Source organism: Microtus oregoni, unplaced genomic scaffold (assembly GCF_018167655.1).
Source record: "Microtus oregoni isolate MIOR12 unplaced genomic scaffold, Mior012 000003F_ref0000135, whole genome shotgun sequence".
Taxonomy (NCBI): Eukaryota; Metazoa; Chordata; class Mammalia; order Rodentia; family Cricetidae; genus Microtus; species Microtus oregoni.
In genome coordinates, this window is record NW_024543062.1 from 61,852,539 (window position 1) to 61,876,969 (window position 24,431).

General features: G+C 47.5%; 1 protein-coding gene across 1 annotated transcript; it reads left to right on the plus strand.

Moving 5' to 3' along the window:
- Positions 1-4,475: 4,475 nt before the first annotated feature.
- Positions 4,476-24,431, plus strand: Rab7b (RAB7B, member RAS oncogene family). The gene is made up of 6 exons (XM_041649061.1): positions 4,476-4,559; positions 11,697-11,763; positions 12,432-12,558; positions 13,006-13,221; positions 19,356-19,481; positions 22,736-24,431. The coding sequence occupies exons 2-6, from the start codon at positions 11,702-11,704 to the stop codon at positions 22,811-22,813; spliced, it is 609 nt and encodes a 202-aa protein (XP_041504995.1). The 5' UTR covers positions 4,476-4,559; positions 11,697-11,701; the 3' UTR covers positions 22,814-24,431.

The following is a 24,431-nucleotide window of genomic DNA, read 5'->3' on the forward strand; positions in this document are numbered from 1 at the left end:
ATCTAAGTTCTAACCAGGTCAACTCTGCAGAGCTTATGAGATCACTGGGAGCTGGAGAGATGGCTCAGTGCTTAGGAGTGATGACTGCTCTTCAAGAGGGTCCAGGTTAAATTCCCAGTACTCACATCGACTAACTAACATCTGTAACTCCATTTCTAAGGGAAGCCAATGCCCTCTTCTCTTCTGGCTTCCACAGGCACCGCATATATGTGGTGTACAGACAGGAGATCACCGGATTCATTCAGGGTGATATAGACTCGGGGTGAGGTGAGGGACCTCTAAAGAACAACAGTCCAAGAGCCCAGCAGTCCCCATAACCAACATCGATCTGGACACCACCTTGGCTTCCTGAGCAACCAAATTACTTCACTTGTGCAAACAGACTTTAGAAGTCCCCTCAGTCTTCCTATAAAGAATTCAGTGTAGAAATCATTAGGTCCCTTCTCCCAAGACTGTTTGCTAGAAGATACAAGAAAATAAGCTTCAATTTTTGTTCCACCAAAAACTCTTTAGTAAGGCTCATGCTAGCAGCACAATTGGCCAAGCGTGGGATCCAAGGCTACTTGTTGGCTTTCCAAATGCAAGACTCTATGGCTGGTTTAGACACATGGTGGCTGGAAAAACCCCATCATAGGAAACAACTGGAAGCAGGAGGAACTTTCTGACAGCACAGTAACCAAAGGAATGGGTCTACAAGGAGACAGACTCCTAACTTGTGAGGGATGCGGAGTGCACCAAATACACCCTAGGGGAAAGATCTGGGGAGTCATGTCTAAACTCACTCCATCTGCCAACTATACTCACCCAAGACAGGGAAATGTGATGCCCAAATTAACTGTATGCTAACAGCATTTTAATTTACTGTCACCTTCTGGGTGCTTCAGTTTGGGCCACACAACCAACCAGAGGGGCCCAGGGTGGGGTTTTGGGGGAGTGATTTCTTATTAATAAAGAAACTGCCTAGACCCATTTGATAGGCCAACCCTTAGGTAGGCGGAGTAAACAGAACGGAATGCTGGGAGAAAGAAGCTGAGTCAGGGAGTCGCCATGATTCTCCCACTCCAGACAGACGCAGGTTAAGATCATTCCTGTGTAGCTCGTGGGCTACACAGATTAATAGAAATGGGTTAGATCAATATGTAAAAGCTAGCCAATAAGAAACTGAAACTAGTGGGTCAGGCAGTGTTTAAAAGAATAATTTCCGTGTAATTATTTCGGGTAAAGCTAGCCGGGTGGCGGGACACAGCCTGCCGCTCCGTATTTCAACAGAGTGGCACCCAACGTGCTAATGAACTCCACGTAAAACCTGAGAGGGCTTAAAAAGGAGAGAGAGAGAATTTAAGACAGCTTTTTGCTGTTTGTGGGTTGTGTGCCGCAAAGAAATTGTCCTGACTCAGCAGCAGGAAAAAACTGGCTGTTTTAAAATGCCGGCTTTCTGGGCTGTGCCGCCATTGCGATCTCTGTCTGGCTCCTGTGGGAGACAGAGCTTTTGAATGGAGCATTTGGAGTAAAGCTCTACGGCTTGCTTGATGGCAATGTGGACTGCTGTGTGCCTGGAACTGTGTGTGGCTCAGGGGCACCAAATGGCTCTGAGGCAGGAGCGGCTTGGCTCAGCTCTGCCATGCTGAACTGTGCTGGTCTCAGGCAGGAACTACCGTAATTACCATAAAAGCAGCACATTTAAGGTTTCAACTGGGCAGGACACAGGCGGTACCGTATTACCTGTACATGGCGCAACTTAAGTTTTTAAGAACTGCTTAACATTTTAAGAAATGTTCCTGGATAGTAAAAAAATGTTATAGATTCACAATAAAACAGATTCAGACATAAAAGACCACACTGTTGGATGAATGCACATAGACTTGAGAGAGAGAAGAAAAAGAATATAGAAAATAAAGTTAATGGTTTAAAAAAAAGGTAAAGTCTTTAAAGAGACAGAGTACAGATAGTTAAGAGATTAAAAGAAATAAAGAAAAATAAGCCACGTAAAAATGGAAAATTCACAGAGAGTCTGGATTATGTACATTGTGTTTTCTTTAAAATTTTTGACTGTGAAGGAGCTAAGTACAGAGAGACATTTCATTCTATGGGCTGCCAAGTGGAACCAAAACGGATATCATGAGGGTATGACTTCAGAATTTGGGTCTAAGGATATGATGCTTTGGAAAGGGTCTTCTTTTGTTTTCACAGAGGACCAGACCCTGTGGATTGCATCTATCCCGATATGGTATGATAGACCACGACCTCCCAAAAAGTTCCTGTGAACACCCTCAAAAAATTACTTCACTCAACTGGCAACTGAGATAAACCTGGCTCACAGGTTACACCCTAAATGATCTGATTAACAGCGCCCCCATTCAGCAGGAAGCAGTTTGGAGAGAAAAAACTGCACCCATGTTCCCAAAATATTGTTTGTAAATGTTCTTTTACATTTAAAGGGGGAAATGATATAGGTATGAGTAATTTGCATTGGTGTGGATTTTACAGTCAATTTTGTTATATGTATATGTATTTCTGATCTTGATTCAGGTATTGTGATTGTGTAGTTCATTTAAAAATGTAATGTATAATTAAGAAATATAGGTTAATGGTTAATCATCAATAATAGTCAATCTTGTAGTCATGTTAGTTAGATTTTCTAGATATATAGAGATACATTTCAGTTAGATAGACATTCTTCATATCTTTCAAAGACTGCAGAATATGGCATTTAATGTTTTAATAACTTAGGACTTTTCATGACAATGAGACATATCTGCTCCTGGTGGCACCAATCTACTTCGAGAGGAAGATGGGCATCGAAGAGGATCCTTATGGAGTTGGATAGCCATTTGGGCAAGAAACTGCTCTTGCCTGGACTGTTGCATAAAATGGACACAGAGAACCCGCAGAGAGAGGACTGCTGAACTTGCCTAAAGGTGAGACGGTCTTTTGGGGTTCATGACTCATGAAAGAGTCTGCGAGACATTCTGCAGGACACAGCAGATAGTGACTGAACTGTCTTTGAAATTTCCTGCTTCATGGAAATGTCTGCTGGATACTATGGGCCTGAAGGCTGAAGATGGATGCCCCAACCATACAAAAGAACTTTGGGTGACTGTCCAGGCAGCGAGATGTCTCTGTCATTTCTAGAGTTTTCTTATTTCTTGTTTACTTAGGTAGTATTATATCCTTCTGGAGTCTTTGATGGAGTTGAAGAATGAATAGATAGTTATAGTTTTCCTTAGTTATGATAAAAGATAAAATAGATATAAATATTGTAACTGTAATTCTTGCTTGATAACTGTTTTGCTATATGTAATTTTACTATGTTAAAGTTAAAGCCTTTCTTTTTTGTTTAAACAGAAAAAGGGGAAATGATGTGGGAGTAATTTCTTATTAATAAAGAAACTGCCTAGACCCATTTGATAGGCTAACCCTTAGGTAGGCGGAGTAAACAGAACGGAATGCTGGGAGAAAGAAGCTGAGTCAGGGAGTCGCCATGATTCTCCCACTCCAGACAGACGCAGGTTGAGATCATTCCTGGTAAGCCAGCTCGTGGGCTACACAGATTAATAGAAATGGGTTAGATCAATATGTAAAAGCTAGCCAATAAGAAACTGAAACTAATGGGTCAGGCAGTGTTTAAAAGAATACAGTTTCCGTGTAATTATTTCGGGTAAAGCTAGCCGGGTGGCGGGACACAGCCCGCCGCTCCGTATTTCAACAACCCAAGACAGGGAAATGTGATGCCCAAATTAACTGTGTGCTAACAGCATTTTAATTTACTGTCACCTTCTGGGTGCTTCAATTTGGGCCACACAACCAACCAGAGGGGCCCAGGGTGGGGTTTTGGGGTGCCAGGACATGCTTTACCTCTTACATGTCTGATGTGGTGTGGATTGTATGGGGTGAGTTTATTCTGCACGAGTGAAGTTGGGGGTGTGGGTGGTTTGAAGTGTGTGTGGTGAGGAACGGGGCATGTGTTGTGTATATATAACAAGTGTGGCACAGATGTAGGGTGTGTATACAGAGTAGTGTGTGTGTGTGTGTATGCATGTGCATATGTGTCAGTGTGAGGGGTGGGCATGGTAAGGGCAAGGCCTAAGGTCAGAACTTTTTCCAACCTTCCTGGTGCCCTGGTGGCTGGACCAAATCTGCTCCATGAGTGTAAGGAAAACAACAAAGGGCTTCTTTACTGGGACTCCCATGGACAGAGGCAGATGATCCTACAAGTCCATAAATTGGGCATGTCACCTTGCAGGCCCTCTGTTCAAAAGTTCCCCAATTCAAGCCTGCCATTCCTCAGCCCCTGGGACCAGGATCTTTATGCAGTAAATACCCCGGTGCCCTAAATCTGGGCAGCTCTGAAGCCTGGCTCTCCCAGTCCACTCCACCCACACAGCTGAGGTCACCAGGCCCAGCCTCTTTTGCAACTTTCCCAAGTATGTGCAGAGAGAGGAGGAAAACTCAGAGGGAAGTGGCCTCTTACCAAAGCCTTTTACGTGCTCAACACTGGCCAAATTGAAACTGCCGCTCAGGGGAAGAGAGATCCAGACCAGAACTCCCGCCTGTGTGAGGTGAGTGCCCTGCAGTCGTGGCTGTGAGTGTCCTGGCAGCCTCTCTGTCCTTCCAAGTGCCAGCCACTCCTGAACCATCTGGGTGTTGGTGAAGAGGATTAGAAACAACGGTGAATGGTGCAGGGATGAGGCTAAGAAATGCGGCAGGTGCAGGGTTTTACTCCAGCCCGAAGACCCCTGCTCTACAGAGAACGTTCCTGGGTGTGGTGGAGAAAGGACTTCCCTCCCAGTCACGGGGAGTTGGGGCCCAGTTCGGGGATCTGTGGCAATGCTAGACAGGATACAGCAGCTCAGTCACAGGAGGATAGTGCTACACCCCTAGATCTGCAGTTTGCCAGTAACTGGAGCCTTCCAAGAGGGCTGCACCCTGAAGCATCTGGTGTCAAACTGGCACATGGACAGGGTGCCTTCTGGGATGTCGATGTGGGGGCTGTCAGAGAAAGATAAGCTTCTCCCAAAATAGGAAAACATCCCTCTTATGCTAAGTCATAAGTATTTCTTCTGGCAAGGAGCTAAAATGCATGAGCCAATGAGTTGGACAGACCCGGATTCTACTCTAAGTGGGCTACTCATCTAGTGTGTTGTTTGTTGTTCTCTCTAACCGCCCCCCCCCCGTGTGTGTGTGTGTGTGCACGTGCGCGTGTGTGGGCTTGCGTGTCTGTGTGTCTGTGTCTCTATGTGTGATGGGTTTTGTATGCATGATGGATGTGCACGTTTACCACAGCGCATGTGTGGAGGCCAGAGGACAACTTTGTGGAATTGGTTCCTCTTCTTCCACCTTCACAGGAGTTCTGAAAATCAAACTCAGGTCACCAGGCTGGCATGACAAGCACCTTTACCTGTGAGCCATCTTGCTAGCCCACCAACTAGTCTTTGATTCAAGTATCCACTGAGCTATAATAATATTTTGTAAAATGCAAGTGTTCTATCATTGCTAGGCATTGTGTATTGATTAAAATGATTGATTTGGGCTTATTGATCAATCCCCCATCACAAAGAGCCTATGGAGAAACGGGTTTCTGAGTATCCTTGGACATGTGCTATTTTTTTGCATACAGGTATATGCTACATGGGTGTGTGGATGGGCAAATGCATGGATGGATGAAAGACTCAATGCATGCATAGATGCATGGCACATGGGTGGATGCATCACTACTCAGAAATCTCCAGATTCCCAGCTTCAGTCACCACGCTTTAGGGACAGGGAGATAGAGAGGTAAGAGGCACTGTCTAGGGTACAGGCAGTCTACTTGGAGAATCAGGACAAAACACCTCCCCCAAAGATCTTAAAGAATTAGAACGCTGAGTCTTCTGTGGGTGTACTTTGTGGAGAAAGCAGGTTTAGACCTGCAAGGATCTGAGTGGGTGAGGCAGACTCTCAAGTGATCCCGGCAGGCAACAAGCCTCATGTTCCTGGGAATCTCACTAAACAGAAGCCTCTACACTCAACCTGTAAGTCCCACTACATTTTTTTAGATGGAATATAGTATGGGGTGCCAGAGGGAGAAGAGAAGAAGCTGGGGAAGGTTGTATACTGGGCAGGGAAACTGGGCCTGCTGCAGAATTCTTAGCTATCCCTCTTCTCTGGTCTCCCTGACAACTTACATGGGACTCACCCAGGACAAGTAAGGCAAGAGGCTGTGCTGGGTCCTTCCTGGAGCCAGTGGGAAAGAGAGGGAAGGGACGTGGAAAGGTGAAGGCTGAGACCCTCGAGAGTTCCCGCAAGCCAGTCGCAAACCCAGGTACTCTGCAGCAACTCAGTCTTCCTGGCTTTGCAGAGAAACTCAGGCAAATGGGCTGGGATGTGCTGCGGGCCAAGAGCAGAGAAGAGGTGGTCCCTCTGGAGTCCTGCTGTGTGTGGGTTGGGCTGGCTGGGCTGGTCCTGCATTCCAAGATTGCTACTCACTGTTCCGTAGCAGTGAAGATGACTCAGCCTTGCTGATGGGGAGATTCCCTGCCTTCCTCTTTGAAGCTCGAGGTCCTGCAGTGAGTAGAAAGAGGCTGAAATGGACAACGTGGGTATAGTCCGGCGAGGGGTAAAGGACGCTTCAGCTACCATCTGAAACTTGGGAGTAGTCAGAGAGCCACCACTGCTGTCTGCCCCCAAATTAACCAACCTTAGCACCGGACCAGCCTGGGTCACTCTCTGAGCCAAAGGTCAAGGCTATTTTTAGACGTCAGGCTCATAAAATGTTCACCCTTTGTGACATGGGGCAGAGGAGTCTTTGGTGGCAGCACAGTTTCAGGGCACATGTGGAAAGAGGATGGGGACAGTGAAAAGGGTGGAGATGTCACGAGGATCAGAAGAGGCAAGCGAAACCCAAAGGAAAGACACCAACCCCCCCCCCCCCGCCCCGCCCCATCATCACCCCTCCCAGTGCCTGGTGTTGCAGAGGAATTGAGCATTTTTGTAGGTGAAGAAATCTACCTCCGGTGAGAGGAGCAGGCACTCAGGGTATGTCTGGCTCTTTCCTAGGAGCCTAGTGTTGCCCAGTACTAGACCAAGTGACTTTGACCTCCCAGTCCTATGGGCGCTCCATGCTTGTAGTTTGAAATCAACCATGGTAGACAGGTGTGCAGCATCAAAAATAGCAACCACTGTAAATTGAGTCTCAGGACCTCCTCTACCAGCCCCACCCCACAAAGGTGTCCTGCTGTTCCCTGGATCTTTCCTAACCTTGTGATCCTGCTATGCTATCATAACATGACACACACATGCCCTCTGCAGATGGAGCCACAGCCAGAAGTTGTGTCCATTTTATCCAGGAGGGAGTGGAGACCCCAAAGCTAGTAATAGCCTAGGCTCAAGGTCATAGATGGGCGGGCACATTAGGGAAGAGAGAGGGCTCTCTGACCCCAAAAGTCATGGTCATTGCCTGGTATGAGACAGTCCCCTCCCCTCGCTAGTCACAGTGAGTCATCCGAAGAGGAAATCACACTCAGTCACCCAGTCAGTCACACATGCTTCACACAGAGAGGTTAAGTCAGGGCAGAACTGGGGGAAAGAAAGAGGTTAAGTCTGCTTCTAATATTCTTAAATTACAGAAACTGAGATTGCAGAATAAGTTTTAAAAATACGGACACTTGAGACAGAATGAAAACTCCTAGCCCCTTCTGCCTTCTTTCCCATCTCTCCACAGACAGCATGCTTCTTTCTGTGTTTCCAGGACACATGTGAGTGAGGTCAGACACGGAGACACACTGATGCTTATGCCTGACAATCGGGCTCAACCACACTCTGTCAAACGTTCACGCTGCTTTTCCTTTTCTACCTAAATTACGGTGTGTGCGTGCGCATGTGCAGGTCTTCACTTCATCCTTTTTTAAATGATCTGCTATTTCAGAATATACATGGATTGGCATTTGTGTAGGAATTCTGCTATTAAAAGTGGCCATGATTTTGGGAGTGTATGGGGTAGGGTTGGGAGCATCGGAAGGGTCGAAGGGTCGGAGGGAGGGGGAAGGGTAGGGTGAAATGGTATAAATACAGTACACGTATATGAAATGTTTAATTGGTTTAATTGTGTAAAAAGTAAGCATGTTGTTGGTGGACATGCAGGTAGAGCAAACATGTGCTCTGACAGGTCCTTCAGCGGCCAAGCTGCGTTAGCCTCGTTCATCTCCACTTACGGGCAAAGTCTCTGGCCACAGTGGTACACTTTACAGTCCTAGATACTTGGGGGTCTGAGGCAGAGGACTGCTGGTTTGAGGCCAGTCTGGGCAATGACATGAGTCTCCACCTCAAAAAGGTGTGAGGATGGGGCTCTATGACCGAGTATCTGCCTAGCAGGCTCCTGGTTTCAACACTTTTTCTAGTACTAAAAAATAAAAGCCTGGGTTATCGGTACCCGAGTTGCACTCACTATATGTCTCATTGTTGTGACAAAATGCCAGCAAAGCAATTTGGAGAATTCAGGGCTTATTTAGGCTCACAGTTTGATAGAACAATTCATCATGGATGGGGGATGGCATGGCAGCAGGAACACAGGGCAGCTGCTCACACTGCATCTGCGGCCAACAAGCAGACAGATGAATGTCAGTGCTCAGTGTGTATGGTGTTTATTCATATTCATATGTATGTATGTGTATGTATGCGTGCATGTATGTATTGTGTGTGTATCACGTGTGTATGTATGTATCATGTATTGTGTATGTGTGTATGTATATGTGTATTGTGTTTATGTGTGTATGCATGTATTATGTATGTGTGTATGTATGTGTGTATACATATATTTGTGTATGTATATGTGTGTATATATGTATTATGCATGAATTTATGTATTGTGTATGTATGTAAGTATGTGTGTATATATACATATATGCATGTATTCAATATGTATATCTATTTGTTCCGGGGTCCTAGACCATGGAATGGTGCGTCTATATTGAGGGTGTATTTTCCCACCTCAATTAACTCAGTCTAGAAACTCACTCACAGATGTACCCAGACGTTTGTCTCCCAGGTGATGCCAGATCCTCCCAAACTGGTGATCCGTAACAGACAGTCTCTAGAACTGAGCCTAGATCCAAATCTCAACTCCAACCCAGGCTACACTACAGGGTGTGTGTTGTTAGGAACTCCCAAATTAGCTTCTGAAAAACATCTAGTTCTTAGTAAAACAGGAATACTAATAGTGCAGACCCCACATATATTTTGTATGCACTAAAATGGCTAACACTTTAAGGCCTTACCACTCTGAAGAAACCTCAGTTTGTGCCAGTTAACGTATCACAACACTACATCAAGCACAATAACACACTAACTCATTTAACCTACACAATGTGCTACTTATTTGCATATTTTCAAGGCCCTCAGCACAATGTCCGACAATAAATGTCAGCATATAGAGTGTGACATACCACGGCAATGTGCGTGGTCTGTTCCCTCCACCTCCGCACGATGCGGGTCCTCACGTACAGCTCCTGTTCAGCCACCCCAGGTCCCTTGCTCTAACAGAGCCTCTTCATCCCCCTGGCTGCCTTTACCCAGTACACCCAAGGCTTTGTTGAACACAACAAATCTGAGCCCAGTGCCTGCTGTGTCCATGTGCTCAGAACCACGGCTTCCAGCTCAGGTTATCTGAAGACTCCACGGCACAGATGAGCTTTCTCTGGCCTCCCATCCAAGCCCTAGCTCATCCAGTTACTACAGTGTGGAGTTACGTGAGTGAGTTATGAGTAACCTGTCCCCTCCCGTATTACACACCTTGTTTGCTAGGGATGGAAGCCTTTTTCAAGCGGAGTCAGCAATGTAGCAGTACTGAGCCGTATTCCCAGTAGAGTGACCCTTTTCTGAGCCAGTGAGGAGAGCCAGCTGCACAAAGGCTGGTACCACCGTCAGCAGGTGCTCAGCCATTGCCATAGCTTTCCCATTTTCTGCCTCCATTTTGAAACTCTAAGTCCTTTTAAGATATTCATTGGTCTTTAAGATGTTAACACACGGTACCAAAGTGTTAGGAAACAGCACTCCATTGCTCTCGGGCCCCTTGAAAAGAGATAACTAATGCTCAAAGACCCGCCCTTTTTCTCAGCCACTTCTGGGCGACTTGCCTTTGTAAGCAGCAACATTGCTGCAGTATGCCAACCCTGGTTAGCGTCGTACATCCCTGGGAGATGGGGGATTTGAATAAGTAGCTAGAAGAAGAATGAATGGATGGATGGGTAGATGGATGAATGAATAGATGGGTGGATGGATGGATGGATGGATGGATGAATGGATTGATGGGTGTGTGGGTGGGTGGATGGATGGATGGATGGATGGATGAATGGATGGATGGATGAAATGGGACAGGCCACCTCAGTCTTGCTCCCCTGAAGTAAACCAATCACCTTTTCCATTCTCCATCCCCAGAATTTTTCTGTTTCATTCTTTGCACACACACACACACACACACACACACACACACACACCCGCACACACCCGGAGCCTCACTTCTTCAGCCCCACCATGTTGTCAGCTCCATACCTTGTCTGTGTCTTGGGAAGACTTTCTAGTGTTGCCCTGCCCCTGTTCCTTCTTCCCTGATATTCCAGCAGTAGGTCCTGTGTGTTTCATCCCAGATGCTACCAGTGTCAAGTTCAGGGCTTGCATGTATCTCTCCAGGGGAAAGGGGTAATTTGTTTATATTCAGTCGGGCATTTGTAATTGGACTTACCTATTTTTCTATGTGCACATTTTGTATTTCATGGGAGTTGTGTATATGGTGCTGCTCCAGCATTCCCAAAGCCCTGGATTCAGTCCCCAATGCCGACAAAAACAGTAATGCAATTGTGATATTAGTTGACTCTTAGCCAACATTGCACACATAATTTAGCAACAACTTTTCACTCAAATTATAGAGCGTGAATATTTTCCCACACATAATAAAATATTTCAAATACTCCATTCCAATAACTACTAAGTAATTCGTCATGTGTCCTGGCCCAACTACTTTTTCACTATGGAGTATTTATAAGCAAGGCTGGAAGGATGGCCTTGAAATCTTTCCTCAAGTTTCTGGTGATTTCTCTAAGAAAAATTCCTAGAAGTAGAGGTCAGAACTATTTTGAGGCTCTCCGCACGTGCTGCCAAGTAGCTCTCCAGAAGCATGTACCGATTTCACCCCTTCCAGCTTCAGAAAAGAGCCCTGTGATTCTGCAAGGGCAGTGCACTTGTGGGGGAGGGACATCCAAAGCCTCTAGGCAATCCCGACAATGGACCCCTTGTCCTGCCCACCCCATCCCCTCTTCCCACGCTGGCTCTAAGCGGTGCTGTGTGCGAGGTCTCTGTTCAGAGCTGTCCTGCTGTTTGGCACTCGGGGCTACCTCCCAGAGCAGGACCCTAAAGAACTGAGGGGTGAGTGAGCTGTCAGTCTTGCAACTGTAAAGCAAAGGGAAGGATGTGTCCGGGATGCTGAGTCACATGTGTCCGTCAGGAGGACAGCCCCGCTGAAGTCCTTAGCCCAGGACAGAGATCCTGATAAACCAGAGGAAAACAGAGCTCAGATGTGAGAGTCACAGGATGCTACACGCTGTTTGGGAGGTGTCGTGGGGACACATGTCGGAGGGCGGCAGAGACTGGGTGCGGAGGGTTAGCCTTAGTGACCATGGCCACAAGCAAGACTAGCTAGTGTGAAAATGACTTCTGTTTTCCCGCAGGCTTGATGCCGCTCATGAATCCCCGAAAGAAAGTGGACTTGAAACTCATCATCGTTGGTGCACTTGGGTAAGTCAAGCCCGGCTGCCGTGTGCTCGCTGATAAACAACTTTACTGCGGAGCAGTGAGGCCTCCAGGCTGTGCTGCCACCTCCAGGGGACACTTTCTGAGTAAGGGGGCAGCGAAGTGCATCCTGCTTCAAGCAAGGAAAAGTTCTCGGTTTGAGTCCAGCTCTGTAGTAACTGGCTCTGTAGCAATTCAGCATGGCTGGGTCCTCCATGGCCTGCCACACCCAACAAAAATCCGAGCACAGTTGTGGGACACCCAGCCTGATCCAAACTGTTCATTTCAGTTGGTTTCAGCTCCTAGAAACTACTCCCAGTCCTTTGCTCCCCAAAGGGTAGTCTCCAGACCATACAGACTAGAAATTCAGAATCTGAGCAACTCTCTCTTGAGACACTTGAGCCCCTCCTAGGGTGTATACTGTGGTCTTTCTGTGCCCCGCCCCCATCTCCCTTACGTCAAGTAACTCATCTATCAAAGCCCATTCTTAAGCTTTGGTTCAAAAAAAAAAAGAAAAAGTAAAGAATTTAATTCAAAGACTCAAGGAAGGGCCACAGTGCAAAGGTCATTGTAATGTCCTGAGAAAGACATAGGCGTGTGTGCATGTGTGTGTGTTTGTGTGTGTGTGTATTGGTATGCATTTATACATATGTGGAGTATTTTTTTTTCCTCAGTGTTGGAAAGACCTCTCTCCTTCACCAATATGTACACAAAACCTTTTTTGAAGAATACCAGACCACCCTGGGGGCCAGCATCCTCTCCAAAATCATCATTCTGGATGACACCACTTTGAAGCTCCAGGTAAGCAGTCCCCTCCGCCTCTGCAGTACACACTCCTGAAAACTGCCCGCTCACATAACAACGTGTACCAGAACTGGGAAGGCCTGGAGCAGGCCAGTGGAGCACAACTCCCAGCCGACCCCAGTCTGTTCACTGAGCACAGACACACCCTTGTTCATCTACATAGCAGAGGTGAACAATGTAACCGAGACAGAGGACCTACAAACTCAAAAGATACTAACTGTTGGGGGCTGGGGTAACAACCCCCACCCTGATAAGACAGACAAAAAGTCAGAGCTAAGAGCTGGGTGGGGGGGTGAGTAGGAGCTGTGCTGTCTGGGTATGGAAAGACGGTGCACACCTCCTCCCACTCACCATCCAGAAATGAAACTTTTAGCAGGACACAGCTTTGCTGGGTTTCCCTTCCGTCTCTCATCAAAGCCTGGTGGTGCTACTCTTCCCCTCCAGATCTGGGACACAGGTGGTCAAGAGCGCTTCCGTTCCATGGTATCAACATTCTACAAAGGTTCCGACGGCTGTGTCCTGGCATTCGACGTCACTGATCCAGAGTCCTTTGAAGCCCTGGGTATCTGGAGGGATGACGTCCTGGCCAAGATCAACCCCATGGAGCAATCATATCCCATGGTGGTGCTTGGGAACAAAATCGATCTGGAAGACAGGAAGGTACTGTGTGTTTGTTCGTTCATTCATTCATTCATTCATTCAACCAACTGAATGTAACGACTGCACTCCAGATCTGTGTTAGGTCTCACACGGTGCTACGGAGTCCTCCCTTCAAGGATTCCACAGCCTAATAGTGGCAGTTACGGTGCAATGAGGCCAAAGCAATGATAGCTACGCACTGTGGAGATTTGGCGATCAGAATGAACTAAGTCTAAGTCCAGAATAGAGAGCTAGCTCCTAGAAGATGCGGGTTCTCGACTAAAGAAACAGTGAGATATGAGAGATACAAGTGGCAGGGAGTAGGAGAATTAGGACCTCAGAGGAGCCAGGAGTCAGATCTTGGTGGAATTTGATTTAATCTCAGAACAGTATTTCTGCTTAGAGTCACAGAGGGATCTAAAAGTATCAAATTTTTGACCTACAAATTTTATAGATAATTTAAAATTTTTTATTGTTGAGCAGGGCAGTGGTGGTGCACACCTATAATTCCAGCACTCGGAAGGCAGAGGCAGGCGGATCTCTGTGAGTTCGAGGCCAGCCTGGTCTACAAGAGCTAGTTCCAGGACAGGAACCAAAAAGCTAAGGAGAAACCCTGTCTCGAAAATCAAAAAAAAATTTATTGTTATATATTTGTGTGTGTGTGTGTGTGTGTGTGTGTGTCTGTGTGTGTGTGTGTCTGTGTGCCTGCGTGTCCAGGATAGTTGAGACAACTGGTCTACCCCATGACTGCAGTGGCCCCACTTGCATGAGTAGTAGCCCTCACAGGGCTACTGAACAGAAAGTTCTTTCAACCTTTACTTTACCAAAAAAGGAACAGAGATTGTCTTAATTTGTAAAAATTAAAACAAAGGTATTTTGTGCCAAATGAAGCCCTCCCCCCCAAAAAAAACACCTGAAGGAGCGGTTAGAACCACATTCTCTTGGTATTTCTAATGGAAAAGCATTGATGCGGAACTGAGTCATTGTGTTGGAACTGGGTTTTTCAATGGTTCAAATAGAAAACCGCAGGAGAAATGAACCAAAACTTAGTACCGCCAAGTATGGTGTGGACAGGAGGAGGGAGGGAGGCAGAAGGGGTACTGCAGCTGCACTCACAGAGAGGAAGGTCCCTGTTCAGAAAGGAAGACATATTTGATTTGGGCATCCAGAATCTGAGAAGTTTGGAGATGCTACCTCAAGCCGTTAGGGAACTGGCAAGCTTTGAAATACCTAAGAACAAAACTTCATGGGAGAAGTACGAGCTGGAAACAAGTCTCCGGCTCTGTGTGGCTAGTTCAGGTTAGTAACAGCATCCGTCAAACATCCTGTCTCAGACAATAACCCAGGAACCCAGGTCTCCCTGTCTTCCCACACTGGGCCAGCTGCAGGGGAGACTTCACATTCCCCACCACTTAGGTCAGATAGCTGCTCTGGGATCTAGTCCTGTCTGGAGTGAAGCAGAAAGAACAAGAAGTGGCCAGGGAGCAGGACAGTTCTCATTTTGTGGGACTTTCGTGGTGTAGCATTGTGTTCTCTGGCTGGCAGGTGTGGTAAGTCCCTCTTCTATGAATAGGTCCTTTTGGTCCTTAGACCCCTAACTGGGTGACATTCCATGGTGCCTAAAAGAAACAAGTGTCTTGCAGTCTCCTGCTTTCTTCCCTCAGCTTCAATCAGTCATCTTAGCTCCAACATGACTGTCCCTGCATGGAGCCCACGCCTAGCCTAGGCATACTCAGGCACTCTGGACATCTTCTAAGGAGTTAGTTCTCTCTCCACCTCATGAACTTTCTTTCATCTTGGAACCTTCAGGCATGTGCCACATACCACCAATCTGTCACACTCACCAGGCTTCAGAGGCCATATGTTATGATCAACCTCAAGGCCCTCTGTCAACTCTTATGGGAGGCAGGAGTAATTTATACTGACAACACAGCTCTCTCCAATGAATGCTATCCAGTCCTTCCTGCCAAGCCTTTTGTGTCTATGCTGTGGGTATTAGTGTCATCTAAAAGAGTCTTCATCACGAACCCTTGGAGCCATGCATGGTCCCAAGTTCGCCCCAATGCACATGTGAAGTCTATTGGATTACAATGCTGAGATCCAAACGTCCATTTTAACATCTCCTTTCATGCATCCACAAGTTGAGGGAGTTCAGGAAAAGGAGGCCAGAGTTTTCTCAGTCAAGTAAGAGGTACCACCCTCCAGTGAGGAAGGAAACCAAAAAGGAGGCTTAGGAATCATGGTAAAGGTTGACTATTTAGAATCTCTCTAAATTTCATGGACTCCAAATTAATACAATTTAGGCTGGATTCTGATTACTTGATTAAATCCAAACACAAGAGGATGAGCTGATGGAACAAGGACAAAAATTGATGAAACACAGAGGGCTAGGCTGAAGGAGGAGGCTGTGAGCTTGCAGGAGCAGAAGCAGAGTGTGTTTCCACAGCCCAGCTGGAGCAGATGCTAGGACCAAGCAAGAGAATCGGAGGGTTGGGGTGGGAGGGCTCTGAGGAAGCTGGAGGAATGGGGAGGGGCAGGGCAGTTGCAGCATCAGCTTTTAGAGAGCAGGGTAGGATGGGGATGCAGAAGATGAAGAGAGAGCACGCTGTGGTCACAGAAGGGAAGGCTAGATTTGTATTTGCATCCAATTCTGTGAAGAAGATGGAGACGTGCAGTGACTGTTGGCAGAAAAGGAATTCTGGCTACCGTGAGTAGCGGCAGCCACTGTTGATGGAGAAAGGACGAGGGTTGCAAATGTTCAATGAATGGGAGGTGCCTGGCTGGGTGAAGGGCAGGTGACACCTCATAAGACAGTTGTTCTGAGCCACCAAGCACGGGGAGGTTGGGGGAGACATGACAGACGGACACTGAGCTTTGCTTTAGAGAAGCAACGAGGCACCAGGCAAGCCAAACCCCTCCATCATCTATGGAGAGGCAGATACGGAAATGACCTCAGTGGATATGGTGAGAGAGAGATGATGGAGACCCAAGGAGAAGCCAGGGTCAGCCAAGTGGGGTGGGTAGAGGATGATTTGGGGAAGATGAAGGGAGTTTGTCTGTCAGGAAGGAGGCCCAGAGGCGGGGTCTGGAGGGCGATGGCCTAGTGGGAAGCAGAGGTAAGAGGTACTGAACAAGGAAAGGGGTTCAGGGAAGGGAAAGTGGGAAGAGAAAGCAGAGAGACTGACCACAAAGACCCCACACTGTTAGGACTAAGAACCAAGGAGGGGCGGCTGCTACCCTCGCATCTCCTCGCTCTGATGCCAACTTAGCTGTTTGTCAACCCCTGGTTGGGATGAGGAACATGAAGACTAGCCAAGTGACTATCCAGGGAGGCTTGCACTCACTGGTGCAAAGCTGAGTGGTTAGGCACCAACTCTTTCAGCACCCCAGCTGAGCAGCCCACCAATGGTCTGCCATATTCCCGGTGTGCCCTAAGTCCACTCCAACCTCTTCTCCACTGTGGAAACCAGATGGATTTCCTATATTATTTGAGGATTAAGGGAAATATTGTGATTGTATACACCTTAGGGACAGGCCTGGAAAAGTAGATTTTCCTACTTTGGCTCTTCTTGTTGTTTGAGAGAGGTTTTCTCTGTGTAACAGCCCTGGCTATCTTGGAAGTTGCTCTGTAGACCAGGCTGGCCTCGAACTCACAGAGATCCTCATACCTCTGCCTCCCAAGTGCTAGGATTAAAGGTGTGCACCACCACTGCCTGGCTTAGTTTTTCCTACTTAATTATAGGAAAATAAATACATTGATAAACTTGGGGAGGAGGAAATTCTGTACTCAAGTGATGATGATGGTCCCACAACAGTAGGCATATACTTAAGTGTAGTGGTATATTATTTGTATTTTGATAAATAAATCTTGCCTGAAGACCAGAAGCAATGATAAAGCCACTAGAGGTCAGGCAATGGTGACACGCACCTTTAATCCCAGGATTTGGGAGACAAAGTCAGATGGATCTCTGTGAGTTCAAGGCTACCCTGGCTTACACAAGATCAATGAAGAAATAAATCCAGGTGGTGGTGGCCTACTCCTTTAATCCCAGTCCTAGGGAGTCACACACCCTTAGTCACAGCACTGGACGGAATATAAAATGTGAGGAGAGAGAGGCTTAAGCTGTTTAGTCTGCTGTTGCCCAGCCTTGGTAGAGGTAAGACTTCTCTGGTGTCTTGGCTGCTTTGCTTTTCTGGTTTTCGGGTTGAACCCCAATTTCTCTCTCTCTGAGTTTTTATTATTTGTGCTACACTTAATGCCCTGAATCATATGCTTAATTATGACTACAATGTTGTTATATGTAGTGTGTATCTTACTAAAATAAATATATATGCACATATTTATTTGCTATATATATATATATATATATATATATATATATATATATGGCATATAGCCAGAATGATTTGAAAGAAATGACTGCCTTACTTTTCTTAAAAAAGAAAAAAAAAAGAAGAGGAAAAAAAACCTTCCACAGAAGCCAACAGTGGGAAAAGCTTGATTCTTGAGAAAGGGGCTCTAACATCTGAGCTGCAGAGATTTATTCACTGGAGCTTTAATGCTCAGTTCCACGTCCAAGAGTGAGTTCTGACCTACCACCAATGGAACTGGGATGGTGTTTCCTACAATAGTCTTATTCTTAGAGGATTGCTAGCTAGTATCATATATGCTAATTCTTTAAAGTTTTATTTATTCTCATTTCATGTCTATGAGTATTTTGCTTACATGCATGTAAGTGTACCACATACACGCAGTGCCTCCTGCAGAGGCATTGGATGCCCTGGGACTAGAGTCATAGTAACTGAGCTGCCGTATGGGTGTTGGGAATCAAACCCAGGTCCTCTGCAAGAGCAGCAAAGGTTCTTAACTGCTGAACCACCTCTCCAGCCCCCAGAAATGCTAATTTTAAATTTATATAATAATCATTTTAAATATAGTTGAGGAAAACGCATCAAAACCAAAGCTATGTAAATGGAGGCCAATATGACAGCTCAGCAGTAAAGGCCACAGACCTTAAGAAGCCAGAGTGAAGTGGGCTCTAATTCTGGCAGGTCCATGTTCAAATCCTGCCCAGGCTGTGTTCTGAGCAAAGGTCATTCTCCAGGTCAGTGGTTCTCAACCTTCCTGATGCTGCGATCCTTTACACAGTTCCTCATGTTGTGCTGACCCCCACCCCCAAACATAAAATTATTTTTATTGTTACTTCATAACTGTACTTTTGACTCTTTTATGAATTTTGATGCAAATACCTGTATTTTATGATGGCCTTAGTGACCCCTATGGAAGGGTCATTCAACACCCAAAGGGGTCGGGACCCACCAGTTGAGATCCACCGTTCCAGGCGCTCATCTGTAAAATGGCATTGGCAACACCCACCTCAGACAGTCACGTTAGGAACTGAAAATATAAAATATGGAGCTGCAGACAGAGGAGAGGCTCTCAGTTATCAAGAAAGGCAGTTGCCGTGATCCTGCGGCAGGGCAGGAAGGGATGGTGTTGGCGACAGAAAATGGAAGAGAAAATAGAGATGATCAAAAGCTGAGGGTTGGCCTCACTTTCTGACAAATGGCTCTCAGTCCTACACAAGAGACCTCACTCCCTCGGGTGCTAGTCCCTTTTGATCTTCTCTTCTTAAAATGTCTATGCATGTGTAGGGGGCAGGCATGTGTGCGTGTTGAGGAAGGCGTTTATGCCCCTGCATGGGCAGAGGTCAAGGAGGCCATCAGCTGTCCTACCCTGTCGTGAACCTCCTGGTTCCCTTGAGACAGAGTCTCTCATTGCACCGAAGCTTGCCTAGTTTGTGAGGCTGACTGGTCAGTGTCCTCTCAGGACCCCCCTCTCTCTGGCTCACAGCACTGGGGTCTCAGGCGTCTATGGACATACCAGCTTTTATGAGGGTGCCAGGGATTTGCACTCAGGTCCTCATCCATGGGCAGGGAATGCTCTTACCCACTGAGCTATCTTCTTAGTGCCATGTTAGTTCTTCCTAACGACCTCATCTCCTTTATTCTCAGCATCAACAGAGTTGGGGAGGGGAGGGAATCAATCTTGACATGGGTTCTGGAGGGAACAAACCACACTGAAGCCACAGTAGCAACCACGGCAGTGGCTGTGGCACCAGCAATGCAGAAATTGACCATTTCTCTCCCCCCAGGTGCCCCAGGAGGTGGCCCACGGGTGGTGTAAAGCGAAGGACATGCCTTACTTCGAAGTTAGCGCCAAGAATGACATCAATGTGGTCCAAGCCTTTGAGGTTCTGGCCAGCCAGGCTCTGCTGCGGGTGAGTGATGTAGGGGTGGAACCAGTCAGAACTGCCCTAGGCAGGAGTCCTCAGGATCTTCCAAAGAAGAAGAAGTGGGAGGAGGAGGGGATAGGAGTATTCAGCTTTTTAATTATTTAGTAGTTGGATGGGTTTGGCAATTCTGATGCCATGGATGCCAGAGGCATAAAGGACCTGGGAGTAAGTAGTTGGTCTCACAGTCTGGCCACCTGTCACGATCCCTTGTGGAGTACTTAAAATGTCAGTCCTGTTCCTGGTGCCCGGGGAGTCTAATTCAGTGAGGACTTGAGAAGTGGTCTCTAGGCCAGTCCTCACTGTGGGAGAGAATTCTTGTGGAGCCAAGCCTGTATGCAGTCAAGTGGAATTTCCAGCCTATAGGAGCTGCTGACAGCTTCCAATAGGAACGATAAATAGACCCAGGCACTTGCATGTGATGTCTTAGACAGCTTGTGTTGAGTGTGGCATCTGTGCCAGACACTGTGCAGGCAGCAGGGGTTTTTCAGACTCAAGAGGAAGACAAAGAGCATGAGTGACTGACACACAACTTTTGCACGGTGAAGCAGAAGCGGTGATGGAGTCCAGAGAAGGGATGTGGTGACAGCCCGTGTGATGGGAGTGGCCACTGAAGGGCCACTGAAGGTTGCCAGGAAGCTACTGTGGGTTTTACTTCTGTGTGTTTTGATTTGGTTTTTAGAGACAAGGTCTCACTCTGCAGCCCAGACTAAGCTCTAATTCACAGTCCCCCCTGTCTCCACCTCTACAGTGTTGGGGTCACAAGTATCTGCCACCAGGCCCAGCTAATGGCAGAACTTTAATGTTGCAGTGTGGGGGTTTGAAAGTTTGGCACAACTTGGAAATCTTCTGGTTGCCTCGTTCTGCCAACTCGAATTAAGAGAGGTTTCTTAAGAGAAGGAACAGGCATAGTGTCATGTGCCTTTAATACCGGTACTCGGGTATTAAAGCGGAGGCAGGCAGATCTCTGTGAGTTCGAGGCCAGCCTGGTCTACATGATGAGTTCCAGGACAGCCAGAGCTACACAGAGAGACCCTGTCTCAACCAAACAGAAAGAAATCATTGTCATAGCGATGGTTTTAAATGAGGAAATGAACAAGGAGAGGTTAGGAGCTTGGAGCCACCCCTAGGTTGAATGACTGCCATCACCCTGACCTCATTGTGAGTGACTGGCGGCCTACATGACCCTTGTTGTCCAGAAGAAAAGGTCTCAAGACCCTGTTGGGGACAAGCAGTATTTGCCTCCAGCAGCTGCACAAGAGAAGTTAAGAGCTTTCTCTGTTCACATGACACAGCTGGACCTCAGGTCAGCCTCCAGCTCTCACTGCCTCCTGAGAAAGAGCAGCAGAGAGTACCCATCTCAGTGCATGGCCCATGAGTGTGGCTTTGCCACAGGCAGGAAAGCAGGTTCCCAAGGTGCAGGTGAGCGTGCCTGTACCGTTAGCCAGGACAGCTTATCACAACTTATCAGGGTTATGTGATGCAGTTATTGCCAAACAGTCACAAAGAATCAGGGGAGAGTGTCCTTCCCTTCCTATTAAATTGGATTTAAGATATATCCTTCCTACAATGTCACTTTCATCACGTGAGGTCATTGGCAGTGCGTGTTCTGCTTGTGCTAGCTAACATCCTTTCTCTGCAAAAGAAGAGCTTGGCAAGTCACTGCAGTTCCTGATACTTGTGCAGGAGACTGAGCTGGGGCCTGGAGGTCATAGGCATGGTGTCCAACATCAGACTGACCTGGAGAAGGTCCTGTCCTAGTAACTTCACACGCATGCCTGTCAAAACATATGCCTGACCTGAGCCTGATTCCCTGTGTATAGAATGAAAACATCTCATCCCATAAACATTCCCTGAGCTGTCACGGGGGGTTCAGGATGGGGCCCTACAGTGCTCAGACTCAGGAGCGGGACACATGAGAGAAACAGAGGGAAGCAGAAGTGGTTAACAGAACCTTCTGCTCTTCCCAGGTTTGGGTCTCGTACCCATGTCAGGTGGATCGCAGCTTCCACAGCTCTAGCTCCAGGGGATCTGACCCCTGAACTCTGTCCCTGCAAGAATCAACACCTTATGCACATACCCATATGTAGGCTCGCACCACTACACATAATTAAAAAATTAAAAAAAATCCAGAAGCAGCAACAGCAGCCTTTCTGTCTGTGTTACCCATGGCTTTAGAGCCTGTAACCCTAACACCCAGGCAAAGGACAGAGGATTGATATTTCCAACCATGAGGAGACCCTGGCTTTAAAAAAAATGAAGGAAGAATCCATGGCCTTGGAGAAATCTTAGCCTTCTCTGGAAGCAAGGGATGGAGGTTCTTAGAAAGGAAGCCAGGTGGGCACCAAGGAACTTGTTGGTGGGCAGGGGCCTTCTCTGGTGTTTGTGGGGGCAGGAGTTTGGATAGTTGGCAGAGAGGAAAAAGCTGGCATGGAGACACTGAACTGGTAAGGCAAGTCTCCCTATACCTGGGATGGGACCTCATGGGACAGGTAGTCACCTCCAGATGCCAGAAGAGACAGGTAGGGCCCTGGGCACAAAGAATATTGGGGGTATTGGTGTGGGAAGTTCTTTTATCTATGTGTTGCTTTTATTGGTTAATGAATAAAGAAGCTGTTTTGGCCTGTGATAGGACAGAGTAGAGCTAGGCAAGGAAAACTAAGCTGAATGCTGGAAGAAAGAAGGCGGAGTCAGGAGATGCCATGTAGCCACCATGAGCCTTGTGGTAAAATATAAAATAATGGAAACAGGTTAATTCTAGATATAAGAGCTAGCTAGCAATATGCTTAAGCTATTGGCCAAACAATATTGCAAATAACATAGTTTCTGTGTGATTACTTTGAGGCTGAGCAGCCAGAAACAAACTAACAGCCTCCGACAACAGGCATTGGAATGTTTGTGGGACCAAGTATCCATCAGAGATGAGGGGCCAGCTGTCCATCTCTGCCAAAGCCCAAATGTTGCCTCACTTGTTCCTTTTGGGGAATGAGAAGTTATGGGACTAGAATTCCGGGGGCTGAACTCCTGTAGCCCTTCCACGGAAACTCTCTGGACTCCTGGGAAGAGGCAGCACAGGAAGGGAAAGGGAGCATGTGGGACGCTCGGGCTTCCCTTCTGGTCCTAGGTTTCCCAATAACATCACAGAAAAGATGGAAGGCGCAGCTCCCGGGGTCCATTGCGAAGCCACGAGCCAGGGTTTTTAGGCCTCAGGCTGTGACTACTGACTTCTCTTTCCTCCCCAGTACCAAGGCACTGTAGAGAATCACCTTGTGGACTCCATCAAGCTCTCACCAGGCCAGCCGAAGAGCAGATGCTGCTGACTTCTGGGCTCTTCCTCGGCCCCACCGGCAGCCGGGCAGGATGCTGACTGCAACCTCACCTCCACCAGCCCCCTGCATGCCCATACCGAGGCCGGAGGCTGCAGCAAGAGAGAATGCCGCAGGCCAGGACTCTTGACGGCTCAAGCTCTTCGGCCTCCTCTCCCCAGCACAGTCCTTTCTGCTCATCTCTGCAGACAGGCTGCTTCGTTGAGCCCTCGGACCTGTAGCTTGAGGATGGCGTTACAGCCCTGCTTCCATCAGTGGCCAGGCTGAGGAGCCAGGACACAAACCGAGCTTCTGCCCGCAGCTTCTTCCAGGGAGAACTGAGGACACTAGACAAAAATGATTGTTTCTGCTTCCTAGGTGCTCAAACAACTCCCACAACTGACCAGGCAGGCCTCGGCATATCCATCTGCTGGATGAGCCGTCCCAAGGTCCCCAACCAGAAGATCCATTTAGGTGCTGCGGACTTGCTGCTGCGGACTTGCTACTGCGGACAGACTCATTTACTCCTTCAGCAAGTATTGTTGATGCCTTTGATGCACATTGCACTGAGGATTGGTAGCAGTACAACAGACGGGAGTCCCGATTTCCCAAAGAAATCTGGAGAGACATGGAGTAGGACAGACAGAGCAATGAGGTGCTGTTTAGACAAAGGGGTTCATGAGGGCTTTCCTGTGGAGGTGACAGTTGGACTGACAGCTACAGCATGAGCTACAGGAAGAGCCTATCAGGAGAGGAAGCCACGAGGCCTAGGGTGATGGACAGCATGCTATATTCCATATGAAAGGTCTTTGCCTGAGATGTCAAAGCTGCTATCCGAGGAAATCCTGCTCCCAGAGAACACCGTGATGATTTGGTGACTGACCACCAGGGGGCAGAGGTGTCCTCTGCTTCCAGGCTGTGGTGTTTGTTCTGGGGACACTTGAAAGGCTGGTTTCTGTCAAGTAGATGGTTGAAGCTGTTCCCAGGCTCTGGGAATGTTGAACCTGGGTTTGTTGGGTAAGAATTCAAATGTTCTGAGTAAATCCTTCAGGATCCTTGATTCAGGCAACCAATCAAAATCAGAGACAAATCCCAGAGCGAGGTACCTGGAGAGCATAGAGATTCTGTGCCCCGCACATTTCAAGGTTAGAACCTGCTTTTCTTCTGGCTTCACACCACAGATAGGGTGGCTGGCTTCACACCACAGATGATAGGGTGGCTGGCTTCACACCACAGATAGGGTGGCCCAGTCTGAAGGAGACAGTCAGGATGAACCTTTATAGGGTTTTCCAATGTCAGGTTCATGCCCCATGCCTACCACGGGCATTTCCTGTCTCCACTGGAGTCTGCTTCCTCAGTCCCAGGGAGGACTAACGTGTTAATCTGAAACTATAGGAAGAAGCACCTGACTCCAAAGATTCACTGAGAGGATCAGGGCACTAACCGGGGACTCGAGGGCCCCGTCCACCCACGCCTAGCTCTGGAGTATAAAGCAAACCACCGTGGGCAACAGGCACAAGGACAGAATGTGCCTGTAGCACAGCACCGTCTGTGTCCTTCAGAGATGAATGCTATGCACGCACACACACGTGCACACATACACATGCACACACCCGTACACGCGCACACATGC